Source organism: Gymnoscopelus microlampas, assembly GCF_963454915.1.
Source record: "Gymnoscopelus microlampas genome assembly, chromosome: 24".
NCBI classification, from domain to species: Eukaryota; Metazoa; Chordata; class Actinopteri; order Myctophiformes; family Myctophidae; genus Gymnoscopelus; species Gymnoscopelus microlampas.
This window is the reverse complement of record NC_139961.1, coordinates 32,817,404-32,833,884: the sequence shown is the minus strand read 5'-3', so window position 1 is coordinate 32,833,884 and position 16,481 is coordinate 32,817,404. Positions and strand designations below refer to the sequence as shown.

Below are 16,481 nucleotides of genomic sequence, written 5' to 3'. Positions count from 1 at the left end.
ATGAAATAGCCTGGTAAACCCTCCCTCCGGAAATCTCATTTCCATTTGATTTCAGGAAGGAGTCTGGCATGAACGCCCATTCTGCAATATTGGGGAGTTTCCAGCGAAATCAGGACCTAACCGCGCCTATCAGCGTCGTCGCTCATCGTTCTGTGATTGACAGCTTACGTTGGCCAATCAGGTGGCGAGTTCGAGTGAGCCCGAATGAAGCCGAGTGCAGCCTGAGAGCCGCCGACAAAAGACGAACGGCAGCCATTGTTGTTGTCCGAGTGCCGTCACTTCTTAGTTTCGTTCTTAAAACGGTCTCAAACTTCTTTTTTGAGGCACGGAATTTACTATTAACACATCGTTTGGATAGAATTTAGTTGTTTAACTTCATATATGTGGTCAATTAATCATGACAGAGCCTATTTAAAAATATACATTTAGAGAACCGGCAGGGGCGGGGAGTGACACTCATGTATCCCAATAAGGCAACTTATTTTCGGCATGGCCGTCCCAAAAGTCCCGTTGCGTCACATAGTCTGGAGCTCGTTAAAATGAACTGCTGATTGGCTGAAGGGGAAAAACGATCATTGGTTGAAGGGGTTGTCAGTCAACGGTATTACTCCCGCCCAACTCCAGCCCACAGCCAATATTGCAGAATGAGCAATCATGCCAGACTCCTTCCTGAAATCAAATGGAAATTAGATTTCCGGAGGGAGGGTTTACCAGGCTAATCATGAAATTGCACATGTTTTAAATTAAAGTTTAAATATTGTCATCTTCAGGTTCTGTGCTCTGTGGTGGAGCAGCCAGAAATAGTGATTCCATTCACTTGTATGGTGAAACAGATTTCAAAATCACACTTTTAGCACATCAATACAAACAAAGCTGTGCTCATGTTACACTGATATTGGTGACCTATTGCTTTTTGTTGCACTCGCAAACTTCCATTGGCCTACCATTCCATGTTGTTTTACCCACTCCAAACACTGAGGGGAGGTAATGACACATGCCTTTCATATAGACGGGTTTCATGTTTGTAAACATTGAGAGGATATGACCGCGCAGAGGAGGGGGTAAGCCTATGGGTGCGTTTGGAAATTACGCACCGGAGCACACTCGCCTATTAGTTTGTATTGGCCAGTGCGCTCACTGCCGCGCCTTTCCCTCAGGCATGCGCAGATTGCGCATTCTGCTCTGTGATGACGTCGCTCGGAAACCCGTCTATAACAGCAGCTGTGCGTATTTTTTTTACATCACCACTTGATGGCGCAGCGGTAGTGCTGAGCTATGGTGCTAAGGTGATGCTGCCATCTTGGAGTGACATGCTTGTAGTCCCAGACTGTGAGCTGTGTCTTGACACACAGAAAACACATGTCCTGGGTTCAGAGTCAATGCCGCCGGACAGTCATGGTTGACCAGCAGGTTCTTCTCTAGTCTCAGTCTAATGACTGGCCAGCCACCAGACCCTGACAGGTTGCTTCAACTGCTGCTCTCCACCAGCTCCAGAAGAGCCTCTCTCTCTCCATGCTCCAGGAGATCGGAGATCAGTTCGTCGAGGGCCTCACCACCTCTCATGAACTCCTACAACACAGATGAGAGCAGACAGACACACAGGTATTCAAAACAATCAGATCCCCTTTCCAAGTGCATGCACTAATGATTGGGTGACACTGATACTGAATTTCCCTCGCAGGATTAATACAATTTACAGTGTTATTAAATTGAAGCCCCATTGATTAACCTGTTGATTCATTTATGACATAAGGATGTGACAAATGTAATGCTGTGTAATGTAGCGTCTACAATATTTTTGGTATTATGCTGAAACAATAATACACTCCCAGTCTTTGTACCTTTATGTCTCTGGTCATGTATCCTGTCCTGTGGTCCGTGACGCGGTCTTGGCTGAAATTGTAGGAACGAATCCTGTCTGACTGGGAACGTGTACCCACCTAGAGTTGCAGTAATCATATTTAGTATGAAGTGATAGTTTTCAGACACACCTTGTTCTAGGAAGTAGGAATGAGAAGTGGAGGTTTAGGGTCACCTGTTGTTTCCGTGCCGTATGCCTCTGCTCATTTTCTTTACCCATCATGCTCTGGTAGAGGCGGGCCCTCAGCATGCGCATGGCCTTATCTCGGTTCTGGAGCTGGGAGCGTGTCTGCTGACATTCCACCGCAGTACCTGTAACGATATAACACAGTGTTCTCACACAGAGAAACTTAAAAGAGACTCAATTAAAACCATTTAAAACACGCAGGTAGTAGACCTAGCCATCCAGACAACCAATCAACAAGTAACTTAATACACCGATTACACACACAAATACAGATGTATGTATTGTATAAGTATCAGAGTCAGGCTCTGATGCTCAAAAGGTCTTCCATAATACTAACTGGACTTAGTGAAAGATGGAGATTGCAATTAAAATTCAAATGATTGTGACTCACCACCTCAGTAACATGTACAGAGAAAATCGACCTGTTTCAGGATGCATTTTTACCTGTGGGAAGATGGACAATGCGTACAGCGCTGTCTGTTGTATTTACACTCTGCCCGCCGGCACCTTGTGACCTGAAAGTGTCAATGCGCAGGTCTTTGGGATCAATGCTGACACCAATCTGCAAACACAGAGGGGATTTTTAATTCATTAAGTCAGTCTAAAAAAAGAGGGCCACAGAAACAACTTCATTTGTAGGACAGAGTTGTTTTTTTGCATCTTTGACAGATGTCTCCCAAACCCTGTTTCCAGCAACAACAGAAAGGTAGTCTCTCATGATTCACTAATTGCAGCAATCAACCACATTGTGATTGCATTGCAAGAGACTTTCAATTCACTTAGGCACAAGAAAAAACTGAAGCTGATGAGAGCTGGACTGACTGACTGTGCACACCTCGTTGGGCTGAGGCAGGACGATAACGGTCATGGTTCCGGTGTGGATCCTCTGCATCCTGGAAGACAGGCCCACCTCGGGGATGCACTGCACCCTGTGCGTTCCCCCCTCCATCTTCAGACACCCGTACACGTTGTCCCCTGCTATACGCACGGCTGCGTGGTGCAAGCCCCCTGCGGGACAAAAGGAAAGACGCCATCCCAGAAACCACATACACATGATTTAATTAAATGTGTCTCGAGACTCATACACACGATTCAATGAATCACATGATGCATACACGATTTAATGTGTGCATTTCGAGGTATTGGAAGGTGCTTAGGATGGAGTTATCTTCACAAGGCTTCCTCACATCTAGAAAGCTTTCTCCCGGGACCAGACCTCACCGTATTCTGCATTTGTGTAATTGAATACTTCAAAGTCCCAGTTCTTGTAGCTGGCGTAGCCCTGGTACATGTCAAACATCTCCCTGGTAAACTGCTGACAGATGTCACCTGAACAGTACACACACATCAGGGTGAAGAAGATAAACTAACGTACTTGATGGGGACATACTGTTTGCACAGGGCTTTAAACACTACACACAAAACACACTCAAATTCCTCACAACTAATTGGATTAAAGAATTAAAATGCTCTAGGGTTAGGTTACCTGTCGGTTACCTCCCAAACCAAAACGTTTCCCTAGATCTCCATAACAGGCCAATCTATTTTACTCAAACTTCATGAACATTTTATTTTCACAACGCGCTATGCCTGAAGTTGTTGATAAGGGACATGACACTTGTAAGTTCCCGGTTTGATACCTGGCTCCTGTTGACATGAGCTTGAGCAAGACACTTAACCCCTAACTCCCCCCGATGAGCAGGTTGGTGCCTGGCATGGTTGCCTCCAATCCACCGTCATTGTTGTAGTGTGAGTGAATGGATGTGTAATGCACATTGTAAAGCGCTTTGGATAAAGGCGCTATATAAATGCACCATTTACTTGTCTGCCTCAGCTAGGGTTTCAAATGAAAGCGCATCTCTGTTGAGGCAAACACAACACAATGATTATGGTCATAAACACCCTACGTGTAAATCAGGTAATCAGTGGGTACTTGCCTCCTGTTGTACGTCCAGAAACCACCTCCATAAGAACATTACTGGAGTCAAGTGGGTCGCTGGGTACCAGAGATCTGATCAACTAGGGGACAGAAACACTCCATGTTCATATTATTCACAGTCAAAGCATGGTGAGTCACTCAAGATGCATGCAGTCTCCTGTCTTACATGTTTTTTCAGCTCTGAGAGTCTATGGGAGATCTGGACCTGTTCCTCTTTCAACAGCTGCTCCATTTGCTTGTCCTCTTCTTCCCTGGTACCTTCATTCGCCATAGAAATGTATTTAGATTACCATTACACATAAAAGCAATGTTGCGATTAGGGGGACCGGTGAGGCACGAAATAACAAAATAACAGCTTGTCTGCTTGGCTGAACTGCTAGGCAGACAAGTTTATTTGGTATCTACTGAATTCTTATATACAGGAGAGGTTGGGTGAGATAACTTTGAGATGTATTCAGTAATACAAATGACATATTATTTTTTTTAATTACTGACAAAATCCGTAGAGGGTTACAAAATAAAATAATCTGAATACTTTTGGATTACTTTGGTTTGGAGTTCAAGTTCATCCATCTTTCATTGATTGATTGAATACTTCATTAACAGTTTGCAAAAGCACAGAGGTACAGTTTCATACAAAAGGATGCTAAAAGGATAAACCCAAGAAAGCACTATGGCTTGTTTCCATTGGGGTCCTGTGTACTCAATTAATCGAACATCAATCCAATCAAATAATTTCCCCCTGATTATGTATTGCATAGTCAGGCTACCCAACATTTCTGCTTACCTTGCAAGAGGGATAGAAGCTCTTCAAGGTCCTTCAAGGCATGCTGGATATTTTGAAACACAATGGCTATTGGCAACAACTCTACTTGTCTCTTATTCAAGTCCTTTCTCTCCGGGTCGCTGAGATCTGCATGCTGTAATCTTTTGTTGACATCTCCATGTTCTGTCATGATCTGCAGTAGATATCTCTGGACAGACTCACTGTTGTACATGGTATCCCCCAACGAGCTATGCAGTGGTGGAAAAAGTACACATTCTTTTTTACTTAAGTAACAGTATCATTACTGCAATGTAGAAATACTCTGTTACAAGTAAAATCCAGTAATTCAAAATTTACTTGAAAGTATAAAAGTATGTACTATAGGTATCAAAATGTACTTAAAGTACCAAAACAATGTATGAAATGTATACAAAGTTCTGTGAGCTTGAAGATCTGCTATTTTCAAATGTCCAAAATGTATATAGGGCTGCAGTGGGTATGCTAGCCCCTACGGAACCTCTCCCTCCGCTATGTAGCTCCGAGATGAGGTCCCTCTTTAGTTTCTGCCGTATGCGGTCGGCATTGTCTCACATTTTCCACTTTACATGTTTCTTACCCCTTTCTGCACATCGTATCCAAAAAGTAAAGCATTTCCGCCACTCTCTCAGATGTTTTAAGTTTTAGCTGGCAATAAAATCTATCCAACGAGTTGAAGAAAGTATTTCATTTATTAGTTTTAGTTTATTAGTTTTAGTTTTCATCCGGTTCCATGTTTTTAAGACATTGCGCAAGAGTTGCGCCCGTGGAGATAACAGTACTGATTCCCCTACTGGTCAAATGTTGAATTGCATCTTCTAATGCAAAATATTATGGAACCGGATGAAAACCGAGGCAAATTAAATACTTTCTTCAACTCGTTGGATAGATTTTATTGCCAGCTAAAACGTAAAACATCTGAGAGAGTGGCGGATATGCTTTACTTTTTTGATACGATGTGCAGAAAGGGGTAAGAAACATGTAAAGTGGAAAATGTGCGACAATGCCAACCTCATACGGCAGAAACTAAAGAGGGACCTCATCTCGGAGCTACATAGCGGAGGGAGAGGTTCCGTAGGGGCTATGGGTAAATAAAAATACAATAAAAAGTATCTCGTTTTTTCAAATAATTGTAGTGGAGTAAAAGTATATTATTTGCCTCTGAGATGTAGTGGAGTAAAAGTATTGAAAATTGGAAATACTGCAGTAAAGTAAAAAAAAATACCTGAAGTACAACAATATTTGAGTAAATATACTTACTCTACAGCACTGGCGCTGTGCATGCTGCGCCTTGACACTGCCTTCACATGCTGCATCTGTGGAACACATCGAGCACCAGTGATCTTCCTCCATTCCTTTGACCCTCTGTTACATTGAATGAAACTGTTGCAGAGAACACACGCTCGACTCCAGCGATGAGACAGCATTTATAATAATAATAATTTGATTACTTTTTATACAGACTGATGCTAAAAATCCCGAAACAGCACCACTGGACATAAACAATGTCAAATAGTAAATACACCGGTTTCTGGTATGCGTTGTACCGACCTTGGTGGCCCATTGAATCTTGTGCTTCACGTTGTGTAATAGGCTAATGTTTGGTATTAAAAGAAGAACAATTACATTGTTAGAGAATTTTAGTCAGTCACATATTCTGACGCTGGTGTGGTGAAATTGTGAATCAAATTCCTGTTGTTATGCGTAGGGTTTAAAAAATTGTAGCTTTGCGAAATTAAATAGGTCACCATTATCGGTGCATCACATGCACTCTGGTGGGTGTCAACCAGGAAGTGACGTATGCAGAAACGTAGTATTCCGTGAACTCTGGGAATTGTATTTCTATGTGTGTGTCACAGTGTGTGTGTACGTGCGTGCGTGTGTATTTAAGAAGTAGTGAAAATAGCCGATCTACAAGCTCACAACGTGTGGCATCCTGACGTGTTAGCGTGTAGATCTGCTATTTTCACTCATTTAGGTCCCGGGCAAACGTCTTAATTTCTCTTTTGGGTCTCGAGCTAAAACGTTTGAGAACCTGCTGTAACATACATGGGAGCAGATTTAATCTGTGTATTGTAAAAAAATATATAAATATATAAAATAAAAGTCATAAAAACATACAATGGAGTAAAAGAAAAACATATTTCAATTTTTTACAGCATAGTATAGTATTACTTTTTTAATTGTCTACTCTACGTAGTATATGGTAGCACATGCCCTTCTCAAGACAAAAAGTTAATTTATTCTATTAGTAGGTGTACTATTAGGTAGGTAATCATATTAGTATGTGTACTATTAGGTAGGTAATCATTGTAATACTAGTAGATACTATTCAAAATAAATGTTTTATTTGGAGAGTGTTTTATCCATTACTTGTGCAGTTTCACTGAAATGCTACCTTTATTAAAAAATGTGATTGGACAATGTTTGAATTTCTTTCTTTACATTCATTGTACTTACATATTAACTTCTTTTTTTTTTTACCAACACTTACTAAACAGGCCACAAGGCATGTGATGAAAACAACAATTACTTGTTCAATGCTCATCTTTGTCATAGTCCTTTATATTACAAATATAATATTGGTATTATAACACCTCTGTAAAAATGCCTTGATATCTTCACATAACTTACACAGATGAAAGAAATCAACATCACAGAAAACAAAATAAGAGGGCCTTTCATACAGTAGCTTTTGGCTATGCATTTATCCACTCAAGAGACTGATGACGTAGAAGAGAATGCTTCACAAACGTTTTCGTGAGTACTGAAAATATTCACTTGAGACCACTGTGGAGACTAAAACATTTAATATCAAAATCTTCAGTACTGTTATGTACAGCATGTTGTAAAAGAAACAAACAATAACTAAAGCAACGTCATTACGCTGCACAGGTTTCACGTCGTCATTCTATTTCATACATACAAATAAAAAATAAAATCTCTGGAAAAAAATCGTCATCTTAGTCCTGATTATTACTTAGTTACGCGCAGGTGTCGTGCATCGAAAATGCCCAATCTAGCTTGTAGATCAGTTATTTTCGATGCGTGACCCGTGCACAACCACGTATAACTCGGGCTTTACTGTACAGCTGTGAGTTAGGTATGAGTGTCTGTGGTTGAAGTTTGAGTGGAGTCTGCAGGGTATTGTTTTAGGCGGTCAGTCGTCTTCATTGCCCCTCTGTCTGAGGCTTCTGGATTTGCCGTTGAGTGTCTTGGTCTTCTTGAAGGACGCAGGGCCTCCTTCCTCTCCCAGGGACATGACGGTGCGCTCCTTGAACTTGGGCTTAGGCTCCGGGGGCAGATCGTCCAGAACGCCGGCTGCAATTCCCTCCACCTGGGGCAACTGCAGGTCCACATTGTCACTGGAAAAGAGAAGAACATCTCAGGTTTTAATTCAAAACATTTTAAAATGTTCTTGTTGTTTCAAATAACAAAAGAAAACCAAAAGGTCCATCTCCCCCTAGCTTCGCCTTTAACCTTGACCTCCAATAGAGTTAGAGCGCATTTTTGAAAATCATTTTTGTCTCCGACAGGCCGAAATGCATGATGAGAGTATGTTTTGCCCCCTGTCCGTCCGTCCTTCCTTCTGTCTGCGAGCAGCTAATCTCCGCCACCGTTTGCCCGGTCGCTGTGAAACTGCGCACACACACTCCCTGGATGCCACAGCAGAACCTCTGCCCCACATTTTTCAGATCAGCCTGTTCCTCAAATCAAAATTCCTCAAATCATATACACAGTGTGCGATTTCCGTGAAATTTTGTACGCAAATTCCCACTAGGCCGAGGAAGAAATGCCCCCCTTTTCACATTGGCCTGTTATAGCGTCACCAGCAGGTCTAATTTAGCAAACCACATTTTTGGAACAAAATCCTGAATGCAGTGTCCGATTGCTGTGAAAAGCCTAAGAAGAAATGGAACCCTTTTCACATTGGCCTATTATAGCGTAATAATAACCATAATAACCTACCTGACCTGGCGGAGACTTGTGCTCCGAGGAGCACGTTTTCTAGTTTTATTTATGAAATACTTTTGAAAAATGTTGGAATTGTTTTTAATTGATGAAAAGTTATGCCTTTTTTTTGTTTCAACTTTCTTAAATCTTTTGAAATAATGTATTTATTTTTTTATGTAGGAAACGAAAAAACAACCCACTGTTTGGGAAACAGTGGCCTAACTTACTATGGATCCTCCTCTTCCTGAATCTGTTCCCAGGCACCGTATGGGTTGGTCTTCCTCTGCTTCTTGGCACGTGCTCCCTCCTCCTTCTTGGCATGTGCTACCTCCTCCTTTGCCTTCCTCTCCTCCTCCTCTTTCTCAGGTACAGGCGTAGCATTTGGGGCCTCTTCCGGTTCGTTCTCCACAACATCGTCCTCTTTCTCGTTGTCGCTGCCAGATTTGTCTTCCTCTTTTTCGGTGGACTCCGTGTCTGCTTTCCTTTTCTGACGAAAGCAAGTAGGATTGTGGTCAGTATCATCATTTGATCAACATTGATAGTTGTATTAATCTATGGACCAGTAAGTAAATCAAATATTTTCCTCCATTTAAGATTTAATTTGCTTGTGTCCACAACCCTGAAAGAACATCTCACAACCCACTTTTGGGGTTCTAGTTTCCAAGGATGGAAAAAATCATGTTGTTCCTTGACCATAATCAAGGAATCCTGACTGTAAAGTATTAACACAGGGTTAGGATTCATAATAATAATACATTTTTAATTTGTAAAAAGCATTTGACATTTTCACAAATCTCAAAGCGCTACAGGATTTAAAACAATGGCAAAACACAGCAATGGCCAAAACAATGAAAGACCCATCTACGCATAAAAAATACATTAAAAACCTAAAAACGATTTGTTAAAAACGTAGTTTTTTAGTAAAAATGTTAAAGCGTCAGTAGACTGTGGTGCTCTCAAGTGGTCAGGGAGGGCATTCCACAGACGTGGATCAGTCGAGCAGAAAGCCCGGTCGCCCATGGTGCGGAGCTTGGTCCGCACTTGGTTTAATTACATTTAATGTAATAATGTAATAATGTAATAATGTAATTAAATTATATAGATTGTGTCTTCTCACCCTGAAGCTGATCTTGGGGACTTTGGGCTGTTGATTGTCTTGTCCGTTGCCTTCAGCCTCCTTGGGTACAGGGGCCGTGCTGGAGGTCCCGGGGGGCTCTGGCTGGTCCTCTGGACCAGGCCCAGATGCGTCCGCGGAGGAGAAATCTGCTGGACGTTCCCAACTCGATTCTGGGAGAGGCATAGGGCAAGTGAAAAATAAGATGTTAAGATATACACGTTTTTTAAATAATGCTTACTTTGTAATAATACAATTTGGAATCAACCAATCCCAAAAGAGGGGCAGACATTATTTACAATTCTCAACAATGTTAGTACATAATCTTATAATCACAATCTAATAATGACAATCAAAAAATAGAAACCATAACAATAAAGTTATCTTTTCTTATAAAAAGGTCTATAAAAACACGGTAGCTTCTATAATAATTCTTAATCAATAATCATTGCAACTTACCTCCAGTCTCTGTGTTGTAATAGTAAGTATGCCCATCAGGACTGACTGCTTCCTTCCACGCACCGCCTGAGGAGTTCTACACAGACACACTGCGAATTAGAGCTGCAACTATTGATTATTTTCTTAGTGATGATTCCATTGATTACGTTTTCGATGAATTGAATACTCAGGGCGCGCTCCCACCGCACTTTTATTTTACCTCTGGGGCAGAATCTGCCAATGCTTTGTCAATGTAAATGCGTGGATTCACGCAAGAGCGGATCTTTCCGCCTGTCGCGCAGACCTTGCGTTTATCCGCTCTACACGACTTGTCCATTTGAAGCAGAAAACTGCTGGACGCAGGAGCTGATTTTCCCCCTCTGTCCAATCGGGTGAGTCGAAGGCGGACCGTCCCAAGACTCAGGAAGCACCATGGTGCTCAAGGCAGCAGGCGGTGCGGGCTACGGGGAGGGTCCTGAAAGTGAGTGACAGGCGCGTCACTCCCGTTTTTTAGAATCCGCTGGCTGCAAAAAACTGTGGCACAACCTGCGTTAAACGCCAGCCGACCATGTTTCGGTGGGAGCGTGCCCTTAAGAAGCATGTTTTTTAATATAGGTTTTAGATTTTTTTCAAATAAACAAATTCCAATAGATTCTTTTTCTGACTAAAGTAATTAGTCTGAATAACCACCTAAGCCCTGTTTTATACTAGGGCTCATTATACAACGGGGTCACACTAAAAATAGACGATCTACAAGCTCAGACGCATTGTGAACTTGTAGATTTGCTATTTTCTGAACATTTATTTTATTATAATCGATTAAATCAATTAGTTTGAATAACTGTTGCACCCCTAACGCAAATCTACACCATGATTCATCTATAAGCTCAACACACCACAAAGTATAAAAAGATCTTTCTATAGAATAGCTCTAGACACTCAATGCTGTGTCAGTTGATAGCTAACCTAAAGAATAGTTTCGTAGATCGTACCTCACTCTGCCCGGGCTGAGTGGAGTCTGAGCTCTCTTCTTGGAAGCCCTCTGGCTTCACCCATTGAGACTCTGTCAAAGTAGTACATGTAGAGAGAGACACATTCAGTACAGTAGAACCAGTGTTGTGTGCTCATGTCACAGATACATTCACTGTGGGGGTAGAACCACAGTGTTATGCTTAGACGCCGACCGATGCAAGTTTTTCACTCCGATGCCTAATCGATTCTAATGAATTTGAAAAACTTAAGATTTGACTAGAGTTTTTCAAAAATAGAAATGTCAAAAATATCTACAAGCTCACGAACACATTGCAACGTAACGCAAGATATGCTATTTTTGACATTTCTGAAGACTTGATGTCCCTCATGAAATGAAGCATAGCGTTAGTTCATGCAGGACACGGAAGTCTTGCACGCCTCAGCTGTTATCGGCTGTCAGTCAGTTGATGTGCACAGCCTAGCCTCTTATTCCCCATTCACAGCTCTGCTGGTCATTACGTCACACATTCATACTGCAATCAGAGCTCACGCCTTAACAAAGAGGTTCCTTTAAATACGGCTTTGCATTCACTAGGTCTCTGCTTGTCTTGCTGCCTCCTCCACCCCAGCCTCTACCTTTTGAACAGAGTCTGGCATAGGCTCAAATACTTGTGATATTATATCTGCAAATTCAAGCTAATATGTCAATGTATTGCTTATTGTTTGATATTGTATCCCTATGGGGGTTTTTGCTTAACATTCCCTGATTTTGCTTAGCATGCTGCTTGGACAAAATTCAGGGAATATCGCCAAGAGCGGAGCCTTTAACGCCAAGTTTAACTGTATTCCATTTGTTGCAATATGGTTAAATCTTTCACTTGAGTGTTCCTGACTGAACTTACCTCCATTTAGTGTGTTGTAGTAATATGTGTGCCCCTCGTCTGACTTCCCCTCCACCCACATTCTGGATTCTCCAGACCGATCTTGTTGGGCTCGCTTTCCCTTCTTTTCTCGTCGATGAGGCTGAGGCTGATGTTGAGACTTAGGCTGAGACTTGGGCTCAGAGTCAGTCGGAGGCTGAGACGGAGGCGGGGTCGTTGTTGCGGGGACTTCCACTCCTAACGGTCAAAACAACAGCACTGTGTTTAAACATAAATGTCCTCCTGATGCATCGCAGTTGTTGTTTTTCATGATTTAATATTTTCTATCAAATTTTTACAATTTAGTTGTGCTTTTTCCGTGAACCATTTTCAGACGCCAACGGTTGAGGAACACCGACCGTGTTCCCATTTGAAGGTGTTCAGACAAACCAAACAATTTTCAATAAATAAGACAGAGATAATCAACCCTTTTCATTTCAAGGACCCCCAGTTTGATATGCATTAGGCCACTGACAGACTCACATTTTATAAGATTTTTTTTTTAATCTCTGGGACCCCAATTTACACTGCAACAAAAACTCTGTGTTGAGTTAACTATTTGGTTCCACTTGTACACTCTCAGAGTTACAGACATGTGCGGTCTGACCACGATAGAACCACAATGAGACAGCTCCCTCACCGGACTCCATCTGCATCCTCTTCAGGTCTTCTTCGTATGCCTTCATCGCTGCCTCCTCCATCGCGGCAAACTCTTTGGAATTTTTTTCGTCCTGCTTTGCCTTGTCCATACTCTTCTTTTTAATCTGCACAAAGACAGAAGGGAAGGTGATTGACAGGTGTTAGCAACAAACCAACCAGAAGACACAACTGTTCCCTTTAACAATCCCTATATATTTTAAATATATCTATTACATTTGTATCCTTCATTATAATTTCTGATAAACACAAACGCAATCATACATACAGTATTGCATACATAGTATTGAAGTGGCTCTCAAAGTGAGGTACATTGATCCTCTGGGTTATTTGAGGGGGTTACAAATGAACACGGTCATGGACATGGTCTGTAACTCTGAGAGTGTCCATTTTGGTGTACAAATGGAACCAAATGGACTCTCAGGGTTATGGTGATCCTTTAAAATAAAAACTGTCTCGTGCTGCTGGTAATGAAATGCCTGCATAGGCTTTCATTACACAGTAGCAGGGGTTGGTCGGGCTTGACGTGCCGGGACAGCTTGTACACGACCCGAAACCTGTCTGGTCTCACGTGGTATGAGACTGTAATCTGTTACCTGGAAGACAAAAGGTTAGGGAAGGGGACTAACAAACCAACCCCAAACAATCCGGAACCCAGAAATGGGGGAAGGTTGGGCTTGGGGCCAGCAACCCCAAACCGTAAAAAAAACACATACGCTACAGAAACGTTGAATACAGAGGACTGTAGTCAACGGCCTATGCTCCACGAAAAGGAGCGATAGGCATAAGTAAGTAAAGTTTAAAATAAAAAGTTACGGTTCCGCAAAAAGTTCCAAATGTGATGGAACCAATTCTGGATTGTCAATTTTTGATCCAGTCCAACCCAAACCAACTGTACTGAATTTTAATTCCAATACAGGTCAATTTGAATTTAAAGTGGGAACTAAACTGAACAATGTTAGAGAAAAAAAACATGCATCATTCATAGGTCAAACTATATTTATTTACTATTGAAATTAATAACATTGTGTGTCATGTCAGCTCAAATTCAACAACAGATTTGAATCATAAAGCCCCACATTAAACATAGCCTACCTCTGAGATTTTAGCAGCAACATTCTCCTTGTGATTCTTCCCTCTTTCGTGAAACTCAACACTCTGCAGAGAAAATGAAGATGGTACAATTAAGACGCATCACAATAAACAGCTTCATTTGTAGAAATGATTCATTGATTTATTTGTATTTGTTGAGCTATAGCTATACCCACAGGCTTGTTGTCTGCTATCCAGCACTTGCAGTATTGGCAAAACTTCTTTGGCTGTGATTTCCACACATCGGCCCTGAAAGGCGCAAATGAGAATGAAATGCAATCATTAATTAACATAGCATTTATTGCTAGCGTTATGCTGGTTCCACAGGGTTTGAATGGTGGTTTCTTTTACAGGGCTGAATCCTGGGCTAATGTGATTTATACTGAACGTTCCCATGATGTGTACTTACATGTTAAGATCTTGTTTGTAAAGATTGATTGATACAAAAATACTAAACTAAATGGAAACGACAAATACTAAACTAAATGGAAACGACCAGCGTCGGTGATGTGCACATTTCAGGAACATCAACACCGTCCCTTCCTGATGACGCAATCAGTGTTGCCACAACTTGCCAGGTTTTGTGAGAGAAATAAGGAACCGCGTATATGAAAACAAGCCCAAAAAAGCAACTTTAGGCCACATGAGCACTTTAAAACTTTAAATTGGCTATTTGAAAATAGCCGATCTACAAGCTCGTGAAAATAGCCGATCTACAAGCTCGTGAGCTTGTAGCTATTTTCAAAAACTCTTGCAATAAAATGTGGAATTTGTATATGTTTTAAACATTCTAACAACGTAAAGCTCCTTTTAGCACAAAACATTTATGAAAATATGTGAGAACCACTGGTTTAAACAAATATTTAAACATTTGGAAGCAAAGCCTAAATAAGCAACTACACTTTAGAAACAAGCCCACAAAACCACAACCACCAATACTTACGACAAGCGACTTTACAGAAAAACAAGCCCAAAGTCGCTTTTAATCAGACATGGCAACACTGGCCGGCAACGGAACAACAGCCAGTCATACAAAAACTAACAAAAACAAAACATTCGTACCTAAAAGAAACTAAACAAAAAGAAACAATTATTAGTTTGCATATCAAGCGCCATATAGCTATGTTATTACAGTGTTATCACAGTGATACACCAATGGTTCAAACGTATAACTAGGTAAAATAGCAGCAGTGCGTTCAGACCTCCCATATGGTCTAGCGGTTAGGATTCCTGGTTTTCACCCAGGCGGCCCGGGTTCGACTCCCGGTATGGGAACTACGCTTTTTCCTAGACGGCGTCTGCGTGGTTGTCACTGTAGATGGTTGTGTGTTGCTTTTTATTTTTTATTTTTTTTACATTTTGTCATGTTTTGGACTTTGATCAGAGCTAGGTTTGAGATAAGGATCTTCCTCATCTGTCAGGACAAGTGTGTGTTAATAAAACTAAGTATCTGGGGATTTTTTTTTATTGCAGACTATATATCTGATGATGAGGTTGGTGATTTATAATGGCATTTGTCAGCGCTGTATATCAACGAGCCAACATGCTGTGTAGGAACATCAATAGTATTATTTATTTGCTGTCTAACCTCATGTACAGATCTGCTACTGTATACCTTATGTCTAACCTCATGAACTCAAAATATATACATCACACAGCTAGGTCTTTGGATTAAATGGGAGAGCAAACCCGTGCGAACGTGGTGATGTAAATAAAACAAAGTGTAAAAATTGTTGCCGCAGTGACTTTACGAACATAAGGGTCATTCCTCCTGTGCCCAAAGTTTTGGGAAGATACTATAAATAGTTTAAAGGACATGAGCTCAAGCCCACAATGATGAATTGTGTTTATGTTGTATGTTTCAATGGACCGTCTAAACAACTCTGTGTTGATTTGATTGATACATCAAGTTATACTTTTATAAACTTCCTTCTACAAGTTTCTCAAAGAGACATAATGAAACATTAAAAACCAAACTGTGAGATTAAACTTAATGAAGTTTAGTTTCTCTTGATACTGAAAGATGACAATAAGTCAGCACAGCTTTTGCTCCTTGTTAAGCTGCTCATCTATAAATATTAGCACTTACTGACACCCTGTGGTCACAGATACCATCTAAGCAGAACAGGGTCCAACTGGAAAACAACCTTTACAACAGGTGTGTTATCGCTCTAGACTTCTTATTTGCTACCAATGCAAAAATAATATCTGACAAACGATATTGGTCATGGAATATTAACAAAATAATTCATTAATGTATTTGAAACTTTGCAAAATTAGCCTATATGAAAGCAGCAACTAAAACTATTTTAACTAAACTTTTAAAATGAGGAAATGAAAATTGGGAGAGATTCCACTAGAAATCTGCAGTGGGGAACCCATTGTCAGAGTAACTTCTGGTTGGCCTACAAAAAGACTTGCCTCATATACAGTACCCATCATCCTGATCATGGGCACAGTACATTACCCCTTAGTAAAAGTAGTCTTGAGTTGATCTGAAGAAAAATGTTAATAAAAACAAAGACAAGTACTGTAAAATCATTTGT

The 16,481-nt window shown here is 41.0% G+C and overlaps 2 protein-coding genes across 2 annotated transcripts; both read right to left on the bottom strand.

The window, feature by feature from the left end:
- Nucleotides 1-25: 25 nt before the first annotated feature.
- Nucleotides 26-6,499, bottom strand: mtrf1 (mitochondrial translational release factor 1). Its single transcript, XM_084051117.1, has 10 exons — nt 6,049-6,499; nt 4,774-5,000; nt 4,153-4,244; nt 3,985-4,066; nt 3,269-3,376; nt 2,883-3,055; nt 2,492-2,609; nt 2,036-2,172; nt 1,842-1,940; nt 26-1,569 (listed from the first exon to the last, which is right to left on the bottom strand). The coding sequence occupies exons 1-10, from the start codon at nt 6,213-6,215 to the stop codon at nt 1,468-1,470; spliced, it is 1,305 nt and encodes a 434-aa protein (XP_083907243.1). The 5' UTR covers nt 6,216-6,499; the 3' UTR covers nt 26-1,467.
- Nucleotides 6,500-7,581: 1,082 nt separating this feature from the next.
- Nucleotides 7,582-14,481, bottom strand: wbp4 (WW domain binding protein 4). The gene is made up of 10 exons (XM_084051096.1): nt 14,345-14,481; nt 14,112-14,184; nt 13,939-14,001; nt 12,827-12,950; nt 12,169-12,384; nt 11,287-11,357; nt 10,316-10,391; nt 9,860-10,029; nt 8,970-9,229; nt 7,582-8,153 (listed from the first exon to the last, which is right to left on the bottom strand). Coding segments are annotated over exons 1-10 (1,260 nt in total). The 5' UTR covers nt 14,347-14,481; the 3' UTR covers nt 7,582-7,948.
- Nucleotides 14,482-16,481: the final 2,000 nt, after the last annotated feature.

Excerpts from the sequence above, each read along its gene's own strand:
- wbp4 (XM_084051096.1), bottom strand. Across the intron at positions 12,385-12,826 it reads GAGGATGCAGATGGAGTCCG|GAGTGGAAGTCCCCGCAACA; the intron begins GTGAGGGAGCTG and ends TTTGACCGTTAG. Across the intron at positions 8,154-8,969 it reads CAGGAAGAGGAGGATCCATA|TGACAATGTGGACCTGCAGT; the intron begins GTAAGTTAGGCC and ends TCTCTTTTCCAG.
- mtrf1 (XM_084051117.1), bottom strand. The coding sequence starts at position 6,215 with ATGCTGTCTCATCGCTGGAGTCGAGCGTGTGTTCTCTGCAACAGTTTC. Across the intron at positions 3,377-3,984 it reads TTCTGGACGTACAACAGGAG|GTGACATCTGTCAGCAGTTT; the intron begins GCAAGTACCCAC and ends TGTACTGTTCAG. Across the intron at positions 1,941-2,035 it reads ATACGGCACGGAAACAACAG|GTGGGTACACGTTCCCAGTC; the intron begins GTGACCCTAAAC and ends CTGCAACTCTAG.